The sequence below is a fragment of the Panthera tigris genome, chromosome F3 (assembly GCF_018350195.1).
Source record: "Panthera tigris isolate Pti1 chromosome F3, P.tigris_Pti1_mat1.1, whole genome shotgun sequence".
NCBI classification, from domain to species: domain Eukaryota; kingdom Metazoa; phylum Chordata; class Mammalia; order Carnivora; family Felidae; genus Panthera; species Panthera tigris.
This window is the reverse complement of record NC_056678.1, coordinates 7,765,921-7,782,050: the sequence shown is the minus strand read 5'-3', so window position 1 is coordinate 7,782,050 and position 16,130 is coordinate 7,765,921. Positions and strand designations below refer to the sequence as shown.

At 40.1% G+C, this 16,130-nt stretch overlaps 1 protein-coding gene across 1 annotated transcript in view; it reads right to left on the bottom strand.

The window, feature by feature from the left end:
* The window catches only part of PLD5 (phospholipase D family member 5), a 339,966-nt gene extending 324,351 nt beyond the window's left edge, over positions 1–15,615 (bottom strand). The window contains exon 1 of the mRNA XM_015535224.2: positions 15,593–15,615. Coding sequence (XP_015390710.1) covers positions 15,593–15,595 — 3 coding nt within the window. The 5' untranslated portion in view covers positions 15,596–15,615. The remainder of the gene's footprint in view (positions 1–15,592) is intronic.
* Positions 15,616–16,130: the final 515 nt, after the last annotated feature.

The following is a 16,130-nucleotide window of genomic DNA, read 5'->3' as shown; positions in this document are numbered from 1 at the left end:
AGTTCCTTATAAATAACAAGCAATACTTCTAGCACTTAGGAAACCCCAAGGGTTTTAGGAGCTCTGTGCAAGGAACCAGAGACAAAAACCGAATTTTATTATTATACACACAGGATCATTACTATAGACAAGATTCATAAGGTTATTATTCACAAGGGTTACTATTACTGCTCCCAAGGTTATTATACACAAGGGTTCAGAGTCCCAGCTTCTTGGGTAGCCCTCAAGCTAAGAATAAATCATGACTTAGGGCACAGCCACACTGGTAACACTCTTACCCAATGCCCCTCCCACAGCTGGTACAAAGAAGGGCACTGAAGAAAGTCTTACTGTCATCTTCCCAGTGGGCAGAAGCTGGAGCAGTGAAGATTTTCGAGCCTCCCGCCACCCCAAGCTCAGAGACTGATGCTTGTAATCCTTGTAATTCACTCATCCTGAGGACCAATCCTCCTCTCTGCTCTGTAAGAATTAGGTAGCTTATAAACATCTATACAAGTGCTTACTGTAGGCCAGATATCATTCTAAGCTCTTTGCAAATATTCACTCATTTAATAATTCCCAATTCCCCTTGGAGGTGGGTATGAAACTGGGGAACAGAGATGTTAAGCAACTTGTTCAAGGTCACCCATCAAACCTGAGTCCATGCTCTGACAACTAGGCTACCGTAGAAGCTCCCAGACAGAAGCTCCCAGACTCGTTACTTGATACAAGGTGCTATCCTGGAGGGGTATTACCTCTTTCTTCATTTTAAAAAGGAAAGTCTCTTGGGAAGCCTGGGTGGCTCAGTCGGTTAAGCATCCAACTTTGGCTCAGGTCATGATTTCACAGTTCTTGAGTTCGAGCCCCGCATCGGGCTCTGTGCTGACAGCTCAGAGCCTGGAGCCTGCTTTGGATTCTGTGTCTCTCTCTCTCTCTCTGCCCCTGCCCCACTCATGCTTTGTCTTTCTCTGTCTCAAAAATAAACATTAAAAATTTTTTAAACAAAAAAATAAAATAAAATAAAAAGGAAAGACTCTTTAAAATTGGACTGGTTTCTCCCCTCCTCATTTTTTTTGTTTACTTTTTTTTTTTTTTTTTTTTGCATTTTAGGGGAGCTTAAATTATCATTTAGGCCATGGATTGCAAAATAGTGAGGAGGACTGCAAGTTTTGAAGTATTCTTGGTTATGGAGTCTGACACTAACAAGAAACTTTTAAAAAGGCCCCCAAATTCCCCTCCAGATGCACTAAGTGTGTGGGGGGCCACTGGAGCAATCTCCAGGCAGAGACGGTGTGGTGGTATTTATGGCTGCTTGCACACTAGCAGCAGCAGGCTAAGAGAGTGGCTTCAGGACAAGTGCATGGAAAGAGGGTGTGTAATGCTGGCCTCAGCAGGTGCATCATCATTCCTATTTGGACCGATGTCAGCTCCTCTCAGACACTCTCCACACGGTCTGTGTGCGGTGGGAGTTGGGCCAGACAACCTGTCCCCTGGACCCAGCTGCTTGAATCAGGGTCCACACTGGGAGGGGGTATGGGAGTGCACCGTGGGAAGCTCACAAACATCTCATCATTGAGTTGACGCTGCTGTCTGGGAGAGGATCCAGTGAGGAACAGTTTTATGTACAAATGTGTTAACGAATGAGCTCTGAGAGGACTCTTCAGAGATACTCAGGAGAATGGAGCAGACATTGTGAGGCAGAGATGAGGCCAAAAAGGGAGAGAAAAACAAAGAAGCCATCAGATTTCTCTCTAAAATCAGGTCCAGCATCATGGGAAACATGGCTGTACTTCCTGCTGGGGTTTCAGGAAGCCCTCATCGCTCATCACAAATTCTTCTTTAACTTAAGTCAGCTGATGTTTCCATATCTTGGATACAAACAAAAACAAAAACAACCATGATTAAGAATCTAACCTATAACATGCATAAGTTTATGATTTCAACAAAAAGTCAAAGTCTTGATGGCAGTATATTGCAAGGGATATTAAGAATTATCTCTCTCCATTCCAGCTTCCCACATCACAGGAATTAATTCAAACTGGAAAATAGTATCCACCCACTTTATGGAAGTCCCTTGTATAAGCCAATGATATCTTTCCTTTGATCTTTAAAGGCATCAAGAGACACAGAATCACTGCAAAGTCATTTGGGGTCACTAAGAACAAATCCTCTCTACTTTTGAGCTCTTTAAGAAAACTCAAGGACATTCTCCCAAACTTGTACATCCTGCCTCATGCCAGGATGGTTTTTAACTAGTCAGAACCCTATGATCTTGGGAAATTTTTGGAATTTTGTTGGAAATTCCTTACCACTCATGGAAGCAGTGGGAATAAGTTTAGAAGGGGAGTCTGTGTGCTGTCCTGCTTTCTGTGATTTTCCTATATCCTCATTAAATTGATAGTTATTTTCCAACTTTCAGAATTTAACCAACAATGCCTATTTAAAGACCTCCACTTCATTCAAAGACTAATTTATAGCCAGCACCCTCACGCTCCAACATGATGCTCTTATCAGCCTGTTAATTTCCTTCATAGCTCTTATCTCCATATGTAAAGTTCTGGTTCATTCCTTTACATGTTTATTGTTTGTCTCCCTTATTAGAACCTAACAAGGAACTAGGGATCTTAACTGCTTTGGTCACCATTGTATCCCCAATACCTATTACAGGGCAAAAAAACCTGGTAGGAACTTGATAAAATCAGGTTAACTCACAGCTAATTGTTCTTAAAAATAGACCAAAATGTAGAAAGGCTCAAATACAGGCAAAGTGCCATTTCCTGCTCATTCAGAGTCAAAGTCAGCTGCATGTGGGGAAGGGGAAGGGGCCTTTGCTTAACAAGGTCTTCCTGAGCCCCAGGTTGATGGTGTCTCTACCCTCTACCATCTTCAGCAGGTGGCTTCCTAGAACCCTGGACATTAACATGCAGACAGCAGAACGGGAACAACACATGGAGGCGCGAGCGTGGGAAGTTTTCACGGGCAGGCTTCGCTTTTGCCCACGTGCTATTGGCTGGGTACTCATGTGGCCACACCTACTAGCTGGGAAGGCAGGGAAAGGGACTCAGCTGTGTTCTCAAAAGAATGCACAAGGATTGAAAGAGAAATGGGTAGAAGTGACAAGCAGTGAAAGTGCTCCATTCATCAAGGTTCATCAAGTTTGGGAGACTCTAATTCACTAGTAGGTGTTGACTACCTCCTCGGTGCTCCCCAGTTTGGGGAGTTTTTGTTATTTATTTCAAGCTTTTATTTATTTATTTTTATTTTTTTTTAACGTTTATTTATTTTTTTGAGACAGAGAGAGACAGAGCATGAACAGGGGAGGGGCAGAGAGAGAGGGAGACACAGAATCTGAAACAGGCTCCAGGCTCTGAGCGGTCAGCACAGAGCCCGACGCGGGGCTCGAACTCACGAACGGTGAGATCATGACCTGAGCCGAAGGCGGACGCTTAACCGACCGAGCCACCTAGGCGCCCCTATTTCAAGCTTTTAAATATCACTGTGCGTAACGACTGAACACACTAAATACTTAGTCCCGTAGGTAAATGGGGACCATTCTCAGATGTGCAGGTCTCAGAACTGCAAGCAAAAGCAGTTCCAGGATGCATTCCAATATGATATTAACTAGGCAAGCCCCAATTATTTGAAGGGGGCTTTTAAAAAAGGATTTTTACCTTTTAAAAACAAATACTTTTAATTCATCCCTTTTTAGGCAATAGCATGATTTTGAGTCACCCTGGTGGAAGGAAATAAAGCCTGGTTGTACCAAGCATCCAGACGCTTCAAAATAGGTCACTGGTCTCAAGAACTGACCCAGCCAATTCTGTTGTTCGAAGAGGGTAGGCAGGAATGAGATTATAACACCCCAGGTGGGGCAGGCTGTGCCCACCTGCGTGCTGTTCCTGTACGATCAGGGCCTCATATGGAATGAGTAGACTGAGGATTATTTACCTGAGGCTGATTATATAGTACACCTGATTGGGCAGACTATAAGCCATTGGCAAAGCCTATATATTTGACCAATTATAAGGGCGAGCTGGACCCTATGAAGGGCAAAGGTGGATAAGGAGTCCTTGCCCTACAAGGTGGCCCAGCACGCGTAACTCAGAATTTAGTTACAGATTTTAGCTACAAGGGAGATGAGACATTGGCTTGCCGGACTCATCCACATGCTTCTTTTCCTCTACGTCCAGGCCTCTTCTCAATCCACAGAGCACAGAATAGGCAAAGCCCAGTGGGGTTCCAGACCACCTCAGTACAGTGAGTCTTGCCATAAAGCAAGTCTAATGTTTCCTGGGTCTCCAAAGACATATAAAAGTTCTGTTTATCCTCTACTGTAGTCTATTAAGTCTATCCTATATTAAGTCTATTAAATGTGCAATAGCATTATGTCTTAAAAAAAAGTGTACATGCCTTAATTTTAAACTATTATTGCTACAAATTATTAACCATCATCTGAGCTTTTAGCTGATTGTAATCACCGATTCCAGATCACAATAAATACCATGATAATGAGAAAGTTTGAAATATTGTGAGAATTACCAAAATGTGACACAGCACACAAAATGAGCAAATGCTGTTGTAAAAAAATGGTGTTGACAGACTTCCTTGACACAGGTTTGCCACAAGGCTTGAATTTGTAAAAAAACAAAAACAAATCCGTAGCTGCAGAGCACAATAAAATGAAGTATGCCTGTAAATTCTTTCGGAAACGCTCCCCCATCTTTCTCCCTCCCTCTCTCTGCTTCCTTCCACTTCTCTGTCCATTACTCTACTTAACACTTTTAAAATTAGGTCATTTATTCCCTTGATGTTGCATAGTGAAATAGCAAAAGAACTGAATCGGCAATTGCTTAAACTTGAATGTGCAAAAATGCTTACTCAGTATACTATAAACAAAACTTTTGCAGGAAAACTGGAAATAACATTCATGTCCATTAAAATGATGACAGAATTACACAGCACAGAATGATGGCCACCATAAAGTAAGTAAAAAAAAACAGAACTCAATAGCATGTTTATGAATATTTACAGATGCACACTTACTTATGAACCTGAGTGAAATATTTGTTTTTTGTTCTTTCAGTAAATATTTAATATGTCAGCCACTGTTCTAGCCACCAAGATTACGATGGGAAACATGGTTCCTATTCATGGGAGTTTACAGTCTATTGGGGAGGTAGACATTCATTGAATAATAGTATAAATAATTTAAGGGGCTCCTGGGTGGCTGAGTCGGTTAAGTGTCCACCGTCAGCTCAGGTCATAATCTCGTGGTTCGTGAGTTTGAGCCCTGCACCGGGCTCTGTGCTAACAGCTCAGAGCCTGGAGCCTGCTTCGGATTCTGTCTCCTTCACTCTCCGTCCCTCCCCCACTCATGTTCTGTCATGTCTTTGAATTAGTGTTCTTGTATTCTTTGGGCAAATACTTAGCAGTGCAGTTGCTGGATCGTAGGTAGTTCTATTTTTAACTTTTTGAGGAACCTCCATACTGTCTTCCAGAGTGGCTGCACCGGTTTGCATTCCCACCAATGGTGAAAGAGGGTTCCCCTTTCTCCACATCCTGGCCAACACATGTTGTTTCTTGTGTTGATGTTAGCCATTCTGGCAGGTGTGAGGTATTATCACATTAGAATTTTGGTTTTCATTTCCCTGATCATAAGTGATGGTGAGCATCTTTTCATGTATCTGTTGGCCACCTGGATGTCTTCCTTGGAAAAATTTATATTCATATCTTCTGCCCATTTTTTAACTGAATTTTTCTTTGGGTATTGAGTTCTGTAAGTTCTTGATACATTTTGGATACTAACCCTTTATCAGATGTGTCATTTGCAAATATCTTCTCCCATTCTGTAGATTGCCTTTAGTTTTGTTAATTGTTTCCTTTGTTGTGCAGAAGCTTTTTATTTTGATGTAGTCTCAGTGGTTTATTTTTGCTTTGATTTCCCCTGCCTCGGGAGACATCTCTAGAAAGAAGTTCCTATGGCTGATGTCCAAGAAGTTACTGCTTGTGTTCTCTTCTAGGATTTTTATGGTTTAAGGTCTCAAATTTAGGTCTTTAATCCATTTTCAATTTATTTTTGTGTATGGTGTTCTCTTCTAGGATTTTTATGGTTTAAGGTCTCAAATTTAGGTCTTTAATCCATTTTCAATTTATTTTTGTGTATGGTGTAAGAAAGTGGTCCAGTTTTCCCAATATCACTTGTTGAAGAGACTTCTTCCCATTGGATATTCTTTCCTGCTTTGTAGAGAATTCATTGACCATATAATTGTGGGTTCATTTCTGGGTTTTCTATTCTGTTCCATTAATCTATGTGTCTGTTTTTGTGCCAGTACCATACTATTTTGATCACTACAGTTTGTAATATAACCTGAAGTCTGGGATTGTGGTGCTTCCAGCTTTGCTTTTCTTTCTCAAGGTCGCTTTGGCTATTTGGGATCTTTTGTGGTTCACATTTTTTTATTTTATTTATTTATTTATTTATTTATTTTTAATTTTTTTTTTTAACGTTTATTTATTTTTGAGACAGAGAGAGACAGAGCATGAACGGGGGAGGGTGAGAGAGAGGGAGACACAGAATCTGAAACAGGCTCCGGGCTCTGAGCTGTCAGCACAGAGCCCGACGCGGGGCTTGAACTCACGGACCATGAGATCATGACCTGAGCCGAAGTCAGCCGCTTAACTGACTGAGCCACCCAGGCGCCCTTGTGGTTCACATTTTAATTTAAAATACACAGTTTAGGATTGTTTGGGGGTGCCTGGGTAGCTCAGTTGATTAAGCATCCAACTTCAGCTCAGGTCATGATCTCACAGTTCACAAGTCCAAGCCCTGCATCGGGCTCTGTGCTGACAGCTCAGAGACTGGGGCCTGCTTCAGATCTGTGTCTCCCTCTCTCTCTCTGCCCCTCCTCCTGCTCATGCTCTCTCCCTCCTTCTCTGTCTCTCTCTCAAAAATAAACATTTTTTAAAAATTAGGATTGTTAGCTCTATGAAAATGCTATTGCTATTTTGAAAGGGATTGCATTAAATCTGTACATTGCTTTGGGTAGTATAGACATTTTAACAGTATTTCTTCAAATCCGTAAGCATGGAATGTCTTTCCATTTCTTTGTGTCATCTTCAATTTCTTTCATCAGTGATTTATAGTTTTCAGAGTGTGGGTCTTTGCACCTCTTTAGTTAGGTTTATTCCTAGGTATCTGATCGGTTTTGGTGCAATTGCAAATGGGATCAATTCCTGAATTTCTCTTTCTGCTGCTTCACTACTGATGCATAGAAATGCAACAGATTTCTGTACATTGATTTTTGTATGCTGTAACTTTACTGAATTCGTTTATCAGTTCTAGCAGGTTTTTGGTGGAGTCTTTAGGGTTTTCTATATAGAATAACATGTCATCTGCAAAGAGGGAAAGTTTGACTTCTTCCTTGATGATTTGGATGCTTTTTATTTCTTTTTGTTGTCTGATGGCTAGGACTTCCAGTACTATGTTAAATAAAAGTCGTGAAAATGGACATCCCTATCTTGTTTCTGACCATAGAGAAAAACTCAGTTTTTCTCCATTTAGGATATTAGCTGTGGCTTTTCTCATATATGGCCTTAAGGTGTTGAGGTATGTTCCCTCTTAAACCTACTTTGTTGACTGTTTTTAACATGAATGGATATTGTACTTTTTCAAATGCATTTTCTGCATCAAAATGATCAATACAGTTCTTATCCTTTCTTTCATTAATGTGATATATCACATTGATTGATTTGCAAATACTGAACCATGCTTGCAACCCAGTAATAAATCTCACTTGATTGTGGTAAATGATTTTTTTAATGTATTGTTTGGATTTTGCTTGCTAGTATTTTATTGAGAATTTTTGCATCTATGTTCATCAATGGACAGATCATCTAAACAGAAAATGAACAAAGAAACAATGGCTTTGAATGACACACTGGACCAAATGGATTTAACAGATATATTCAGAACGTTCCATCCTAAAACAACAGAATATACATTCTTTTCAAGTACACATAAAACAATTTCCAGAATAGATCACATATTAGGTCACAAAATAGGCCTCAACAAATACAAAAAGACTGAAGTCATACATGCACCTTTTCTGACCACAATATGATGAAACTGAAGTCAACCACGAGAAAAAATCTGGAAAGAGTACAAATACATGAAGGTTACACAACACGTTACTAAAAATTAACGGGTCAACCAGAAAATCAAAGAGGAAATCAACAAGTACATAGAAACAAACAAAAATGAAAACACAATGATCCAAAACCATTGGGATGCAGCAAAGGTGATTCTAAGAGGGAAGTTTATTTTCTTACTTCATGATGCCAGAAAAATCTTAAATAAATAACCTTACATGTAAAGGAACTAGAAAAACAACAACAAACAAAACCTCAAATCAGCAGAAGGAAGGAAATAACAGAGGTTAGCACAGAAATAAATAGTATAGAAACAAACAAAAAAACCCAATAGAACAAATCAATGAAACCAGGACCTGGTTCTTTGAAAAAATTAATAAAATTGTTGAACCTCTAGGCCAGGCTTATCGAAAAGAAAAGAGAAAGGATCCAAATAAATAAAATCACAAATTAAAGAGGAGAAATAACAACCAACACCACAGAAATATAAACAATTACAAGAGAATATTATGAAAAACCACATGCCAACAAATTGGACATCCTGGAAGAAATGGATAAATTCCTAGAAACATATAAACTACCAAAATTAAAACAGGAAAAAATAGAAAACTTGAACAGACTGATAACCAGCAAAGAAACTGAACCAGTGATCAAAACACTCCCAACAAACAAAAGTGTATTTGTCTTATTTAGTTTCCTGAATCAATCACATGGCAGGATCTACTTATAGATTTGGGCTCACAGCCCTGTTCTGTCTTCCCTTACGATAAAACAAGAATTTGTATTTCCTGACTTTAGACTGCATAAGAGTATATTACTTTGACACATTTGAAAGGAATAGTAATAGAAAGCTTTGAGAAAAAAATGGGTCAGGCAGACATCATTTTCCCAGGGGACATGATTGGCCATGCAAGGCAGATCGGGCATCAAACCCACCTTCCTCTGGGGCCCATGGGAACTTACATTTGTACACAGCAACTCTGCTACAGTTGAAACACCAGTAAAGTTAAAGCTATATCTCAATGTGAAAGTGCTAGCAAGACTATCAAATTATTTCTGATTAGACTTATTTCTTTACAAAGACATACAGATAATTAACTTGCAGCACATTTTAATCTTTGCAATTTATAATTTATATTGCTATTAACTGTTTCTAGTACATTTAAGAGCTCAGCCTTAAACTTGAGTGTGAAGCAAGAGTGAAGGGTTTTGCCTGCCACCTATTGCTGACATTCAAAAAAACCTCTGACTGGGACCACAGAATTCTTCCCTACTAAGGGCCCAAAGCATCACACAGACTGGTCCTTCAGGTGATACGAAAAAGTCCTGGCCAATGCCCGTCATAAAACATTTCAAAGACTTACTAACAGGCATCACAGTTTGAAACAGTTCTTTTTCAAAATTGCTTACATATTTTTTGTAAATGGCATACACTCATTTTAATAAAGAACACTACTCAAATAAAGAAAAGAATGAAGAAAATTTGCAAATATCCCCCACTGTTTAGTGTGGGGAGCATAATCTGCTATATCTCCACCCATGCACAGAGATCTACTGATGTAAGCTTACAAAAATGGGATTGTTGGCTTCTTTTTAAAAACAAAAAGGAAGGAGGGCATATAAAGCTTAAAAACAAGTAAAACTTGATTTGGGGGCTATAACGCAGGATCATGAAAGGCTGGATGAAGGGGACTTCAGGGTGACTTTGATGTTCTATTCTTCAAATGAGTACTAATTACAAGACTATGTTCATTTTGCAAAAAATGTGAGCTGTACATTTATGATTTATATACTTTTTCACTTTGGAAGTTATATTTGAGAAAAAATTCTTACTTAAACCCCCTTGATTAAGTAAATCAATACTCCAAGCAGATGATGGAAAGGGCCCGGGAGAAGAAACATACATAATCCTGGAACCAATTAAGTCCATCTTAAAAAATTCACCCATTACATGTCAATGCACTTTCACAGAAACTTACTAGGCAACTCCAAGTCCTAGACTGAGTAAATGGTATTCAGCTTCTTCAATGTGATTAAACAGAAGTTATAAACATAGTTTTACAAAGAATTTCTGTACTCACAAATGCGGAAGTCTTAGATGTAGCAACATATTACAAAATAGCCTGCCCTTGCTATGAGAAATACCTAAGCCGATGAGCCATACTTTCCATGAATTGATTAATCAGCCACAGTGTGTTAGAAACATTAAAATCATATAGATATAGAATAACAGTTAATTAAAAAGTGAGATTTATTAAGGATATACTGTTGTGATTTCCCCCCTTTCTATCAGAGACTATCCATTTCTTAAAACATTTCTATACATGCTTTACTATATTTTGATTTCACCACCAAAACCAAAATAAACACGGTAACTAACCAAATAAGGAAATTAATCCAAGTACTTTTGTAAAACAAGCTATAAATCCAAACAGCAAATTTCACAATCCAAATACCCAATGCCTCTAAATATACTTGCCCTTCAGGGTGGGGACACAACCAGGGGAGCTGACTTAGGGCGTTGGGTTTTGGGAAATCTGGGCCCTTCATAGACCCAAAAGTCCTCAGGGGTCCAGGATGTCTGGGCAGGTAATTCGCACACTCAATTGCTACATCCAAAGAGTAAGATAGGAAATAAGAGATGAGGGACAAACACTAACAGGCATCTGGGAATGCCGATAAAAAGGGCAGAACCAAGAAAATCAGAGAGTTGGGACAGTGAAGCTGCCTATCATAAGCTCACCTGGAAGTAATGGATATATATTGGAGGACTGTAACGTTATTCCTGGGTCCACACTTACAGGAGAGCATGTAAAGTTGTTGGTAAGGCTAACAACCTGAACTACTCCATTTCTCCTGCAATCCTCTGAGCATCTCCCCAGACACTTGAACCTATTTAATTTCTAGGTTATCCAGTTAATTAGTCTCTTTATCCCAGGTCTTTCATCTATCACATTGATTTTACAATCAGGCTTGATAAGCAACAACTTCAATGGTATTTTATCCACCATCCCATATACACTTGCTCTTGTGTCTTCTCGCCACGTGGGACGCGTCCAACACCCATCGTGAATCATCTGTAACTGTGAGGCTGACCAATGGGATGAAATCTGAAGTGAGTTCATATCTTATTTGCAGCTTCGCACTTTCTTTAGCCCACCAAGTACAACTCCTTCACAGAAGACCACAGAAAGCATAAGAGAGATGATTCGTCTTCATTAAATTACTGTTATGTGCAATTTTTAATGCTCTTGACATGATCTTCAAGGAGAAACTCAAAGTCAACCAACACTTTCAATTCCCTAAAACTTAGCATCAAAATACCCCCCTTCCTGACAATTAGTATCTTACCTACTCTAATTAATAAGATTATTCATACCTTCATTCTGTGTGCTTTTTTTTGTTTTGTTTTGTTTTGAGGGGAGGGAGCTTCATACCCACTCATTTCCTTCCACATCTTTCCATTCATCTTACCAATGTGGCTACAAGTAACCAATTATCAGGAAGATCACACTGCAGTCCTTTGTCATTTCTGGCTATATCCATACCACCTCCAAACTTCTAAAACCTGCATATATATATATGTATATATATATATGTATATGTATATATATATACATATATATATACACACATATATACATATATATATATGTGTATATATATACACATACATACATATTTTTTGTAAAGAGGTACATAGAACCTCTTCTGATCCTCTGAATCCACTTTCTCTTCAGGAACACAAAAGATCACTTAATACCATAAGCCTCCACATTTGTCCCAGAACACACTACACTGTCACTCACTTCTAAATACCCTACTGGACTTTGGGTGAGAGACTCCTGTGGATGTCTTTTTTTATTCACTCAACAATACACAGAACTTACTCTATATGAGGCATCATGTCAGGTAATGTAGGAATGGCAGCCAGGCGAGTCTTCTTCAGTTAGTAGCTTCAAGTCCCGGTCTGTGCTTTTCTTTCTTTTCTTTTCTTTTTTTTTAATGTTTACTTAACCATTTTAAAAGAAAGAGAGACCAAGCAGGGGAGGGGCAGAAAGAAAGGAGAAAGGGGAACCCAAGCAGGCTCTGCACTGTCAGCACAGAGCCTGATGTGGGGCTTGATCCCATAACCATGAGACCATAACCTGAGCTGAAATCAAGTCAGACACTCAAACCAACTGAGCCACCGGGGCCCCTCTGTGCTTTTCTTTTTCATGTTCACACCAATCAGTGGTCGGTGCAGGTGAATTTTTCATGCACATCACTTCCTACTTTCTTTTCCATTTTCTCCCCATCATCTTCATTTAAATCCTTATCATCTTGTACTTCAAAATTTCAAAACCTTCCTTGCAATTCATCGTTCCACCATGATTCACAGCCTAATCAAACATCTGACTTTATATAAACGTATTAATGTAATTATCACAATGACCCAACAGAGGTAAGAGTCATTGTTCCCATTTTGCAAATAAAAACACTAATTGTTAAAGAATTTAAAAAATTACCACATGAATACATGGGTAACCCAGAAATTTAACTCTAGGTCTGAGTGCACTTAAACCCTCTTTCCATAACATTAGACTCTCTTCCAGACTGAGGCAACTCTTTAAGGGAAGTTAGCCAGAGTGGAACTTAAGGTAAGAATTATGGTGTTGGGGGGCACCTGGGTACCTCAGTTGGTTAAGCATCTGCCTTTAGCTCAGATCATGATCTCACAGTTCATGAGTTCAAGCCCCACAATGGGATCACTGCTGTCAGCACAGAGCCGGTTTCAGACCTTCTCTCCCCATCTCTCTTTCCCCCTCCCCCATCCCCCACTAGCACATGTGCACTCTCTCTCAAAAATAGACATTAAAAAAAAAAAGAATTATGGTGTTGGTATGCAAATGACAAGAAACCCAAACAGGTGACACCAAGAAAGAACAGACCTGTCTTGAAGCAGATTGGCTATGAGGAGGAAAGAGAAATGTTAAAGATTATTTGAAGTTTTAGAGGCTGGGTCACTTAAGGTTGGCCTGGCTCACCTTCCTATATACATACCTTCACAGGTTGTAGGATGAGGTGGTTTAAGAAGTAAGGGTCGTACATTTGTTCCTAGCCTCGCACTACCTTTTACTAGCTATGTGTCCTTAGGAAAGTACTTAACCTCTCTGAACCTTACACCTCATTACAACAGTATTATTAATAATAATCTGTCTTTAAAAGCAAGGATATAAAAAAATAAATAAAAGCAAGGATAAGGATTATTAAAGTATTAAAAACACTTGGCACATAGCACATATGTGCTCAATATTTGTAAAATATTACTTAAAAGCATTCACACATTTCCTTTGTTTTGAAATAACTTGCTTGCAAATATGTGGGGTGGATTTAATGATTTGCATTTCCTTTAAATTTGTAAATAAAATAAAAAGAAGCAATCTGAAGTCAGAGCCCACAGCAGGCTGACTTATTTGGTAAAACAGCCAGCAAGCCCTGACATGCTCCTGATTCTAATAATGAGGTCAAGGAGAGGGTTTTAAACACAATTGAGTGTCTCTTCTCTTGGATAAGTAAGGGAACTGATCACATCTGCATGTTGAGAAACATGATTGGTTTCCTTTTCATCATGGAAGGGACTTCACGAAAATCTAACCCACAGATTCACTCCCCTTACAATCAAAGACTGGTTTTTCAACCCACTGGTCTCTGGACAGACCTCTCACTACAAGAGAAGGGGAAATATAGTCCCCTTTGCAAAAACTAGCTGGTTAGAATGTCCTCCCTACAAAACTATGACCGTTTTAGTGTTTGCGGTTCAGAAAAGCTCAATTAGACGGAAGCTTTCATTTTAATGTACAACTGGGTAATTTTTCCAACTTTTTTTTTTTTTTTTTGGCAATCAAAAAAGAGGTCTACATACTTTCATTAGGTTGTGCTATTGCATTTAAGTGACTCAGTCCCTGGTGGCTCCTTGTTGTCTCCCTGAATACTGTACAAGATTGTCGCTGTGCTTAAGTTTATGCCCACGCTTAAAGTGTGCTGGCAGGAACTCTATCTGCATTTCAGCCCAGTCCTTTTTAATCCTTAAAGGAATGTTCTTGGGCTAATAAAGAGAAGAGAAGAATTATTATGCTTCAAGAACTCAAGCAAAACATTCCACAGCAGTAAGGAGCCCCACTTAACCCTTATGCTGGGTATGTTGGCATTTACGTACCCGGCTGGTCAAGGAGAAACAGATGAGTCTTTAATGTGACTTCTCCACAGGTTAGAAGAGTTTCTAGCACAGATGCAATAATAAAGGGTAACACATATGAATAAAGGAGGGAAAAATCTGACCCTGAACTTTGCAGCTGTTTCTAGGGTCTGTTCCTAGCGATCTAGGACGGATGATGAGGGCAGGAAGTGAGATGAAATATTTTCATAAATCTGGTTCCCAGTGTCCCCTTTTCAGAGTTGTTGGAAAGGCAGACTTCTAAAAATTCCCACATCCCCTTCATCAGAACTCTTTTCATTCATCTGGATTATAAACAGAATAATCATTTCCCACACATCAGCTGTGCAGTCAAATAAATGTATTTCAGGCATTCTCTCTATACAGTAATAGGTTATATTTTCTCTTAAATGTTATATAATCTTATTATGACCACTGTCCTTCATCCCTTGACTATTAAAGAAAACGTTTAGTGGCTTCACTCTTAACACCAAATCCTCCCACCGGTCCTGCATCACGGGCACAGGAGGAGAGGTGCACGGAGAAGCCACAGAGACCACAGCCGACCCCGACCTCAGCACACCGTCCTCCCACGAAGCCCACACCTCGTCCAAAGACCTCACACTTCCATGAAGGCATGCCTCACGCTGGCAGTGTTGGCTTTGCTAGAGTGAAATCAAACGAACTTCCTCCAAAGTCACTTACACTTTCCTTTTAGAACATGGGCTCCTTTTGTCACTGTCTACATAGAATAGTTTTGAAAGGGGGAAAAAAAAACACTCCGAAGTTTGCTCTAGTAATGGTTAATCTGCAAATGCCTCCCATCAACTAGTGACAACTCACTAGTCAGAAAAGATAGCTGTTTCATTATGAATGGGTTTGTACTCCCGCATGAAAACATCGAGAAAGCAGGCGATTCTTTCTTTCAGGCAGGCTCCTGGAAATGACAATTGCATTCAGAGGAAGAGCACATATCAGAGACCACATTAATCAGGGCTCGCCTTTGAGGTCACTGTGGGACTGTCCTTCCCCGGCAGAGCCCCGCAAATGGTCCTTATTAATTACAAGGCTCCTGACATGAAAGGAATCATTTTTCAAAAGTCAGTACCTTGGTGCCAAGGGTTTCCCTGCCCTTCTGAGTAAAAGGCTGACAGTGCCCCAGAGCTCAAGTTCAGTCTCATGCGACCCACAGCCACTGTCACCAGCAGATGCTAGGTATTTCTTCCCAGGTAACAAACTAGGTCTGCAGAAATCTTGGGAGTTTCTTACCATTGTGATCCAGTCTTCCCTCCCTGCAGAGTCCAGCAGCCAGGAGCTGTTGCTGCTGCTGTGCTGTTCCCACAGCCACGGGAGGCTTTGGAGGCAGAGAACGATTCATGTGGTACAAATGTATTGCCACCGATTACATTTCAGTCCCTCAATTGCTGGCCTGGATGCTTTGGAAATCAGCCAAACCAAGCGGGAGGAAAAAGGGCTGCAGTTTGCAATTTCAGAATTTCCCCCTAGAACCTGCTCTTAGCAATTCGGGTCTCTCATGTAGCATTTTAAGCAAATACCGAAGGCTGCTACATTCAATTAGATCTCGCTCTTTTCCTTTTCAACTGAGATGGTTGTGTTGCTTTGTGGGATGAAATTATAGCAGGAGCTCAAGCTGACCCAGGGGACACAGGCACTCTGCCCACATCCACACACCTCCAACCTGACCAGAAACGCCACTCTTCCGATCAGAGAGGAGAGCCCTGGCCAGATGGAGAGGAAGGGAGAGGGCAAGGCTGGTGAGCACCTGAGGCCACCAGGGTCACAGCAG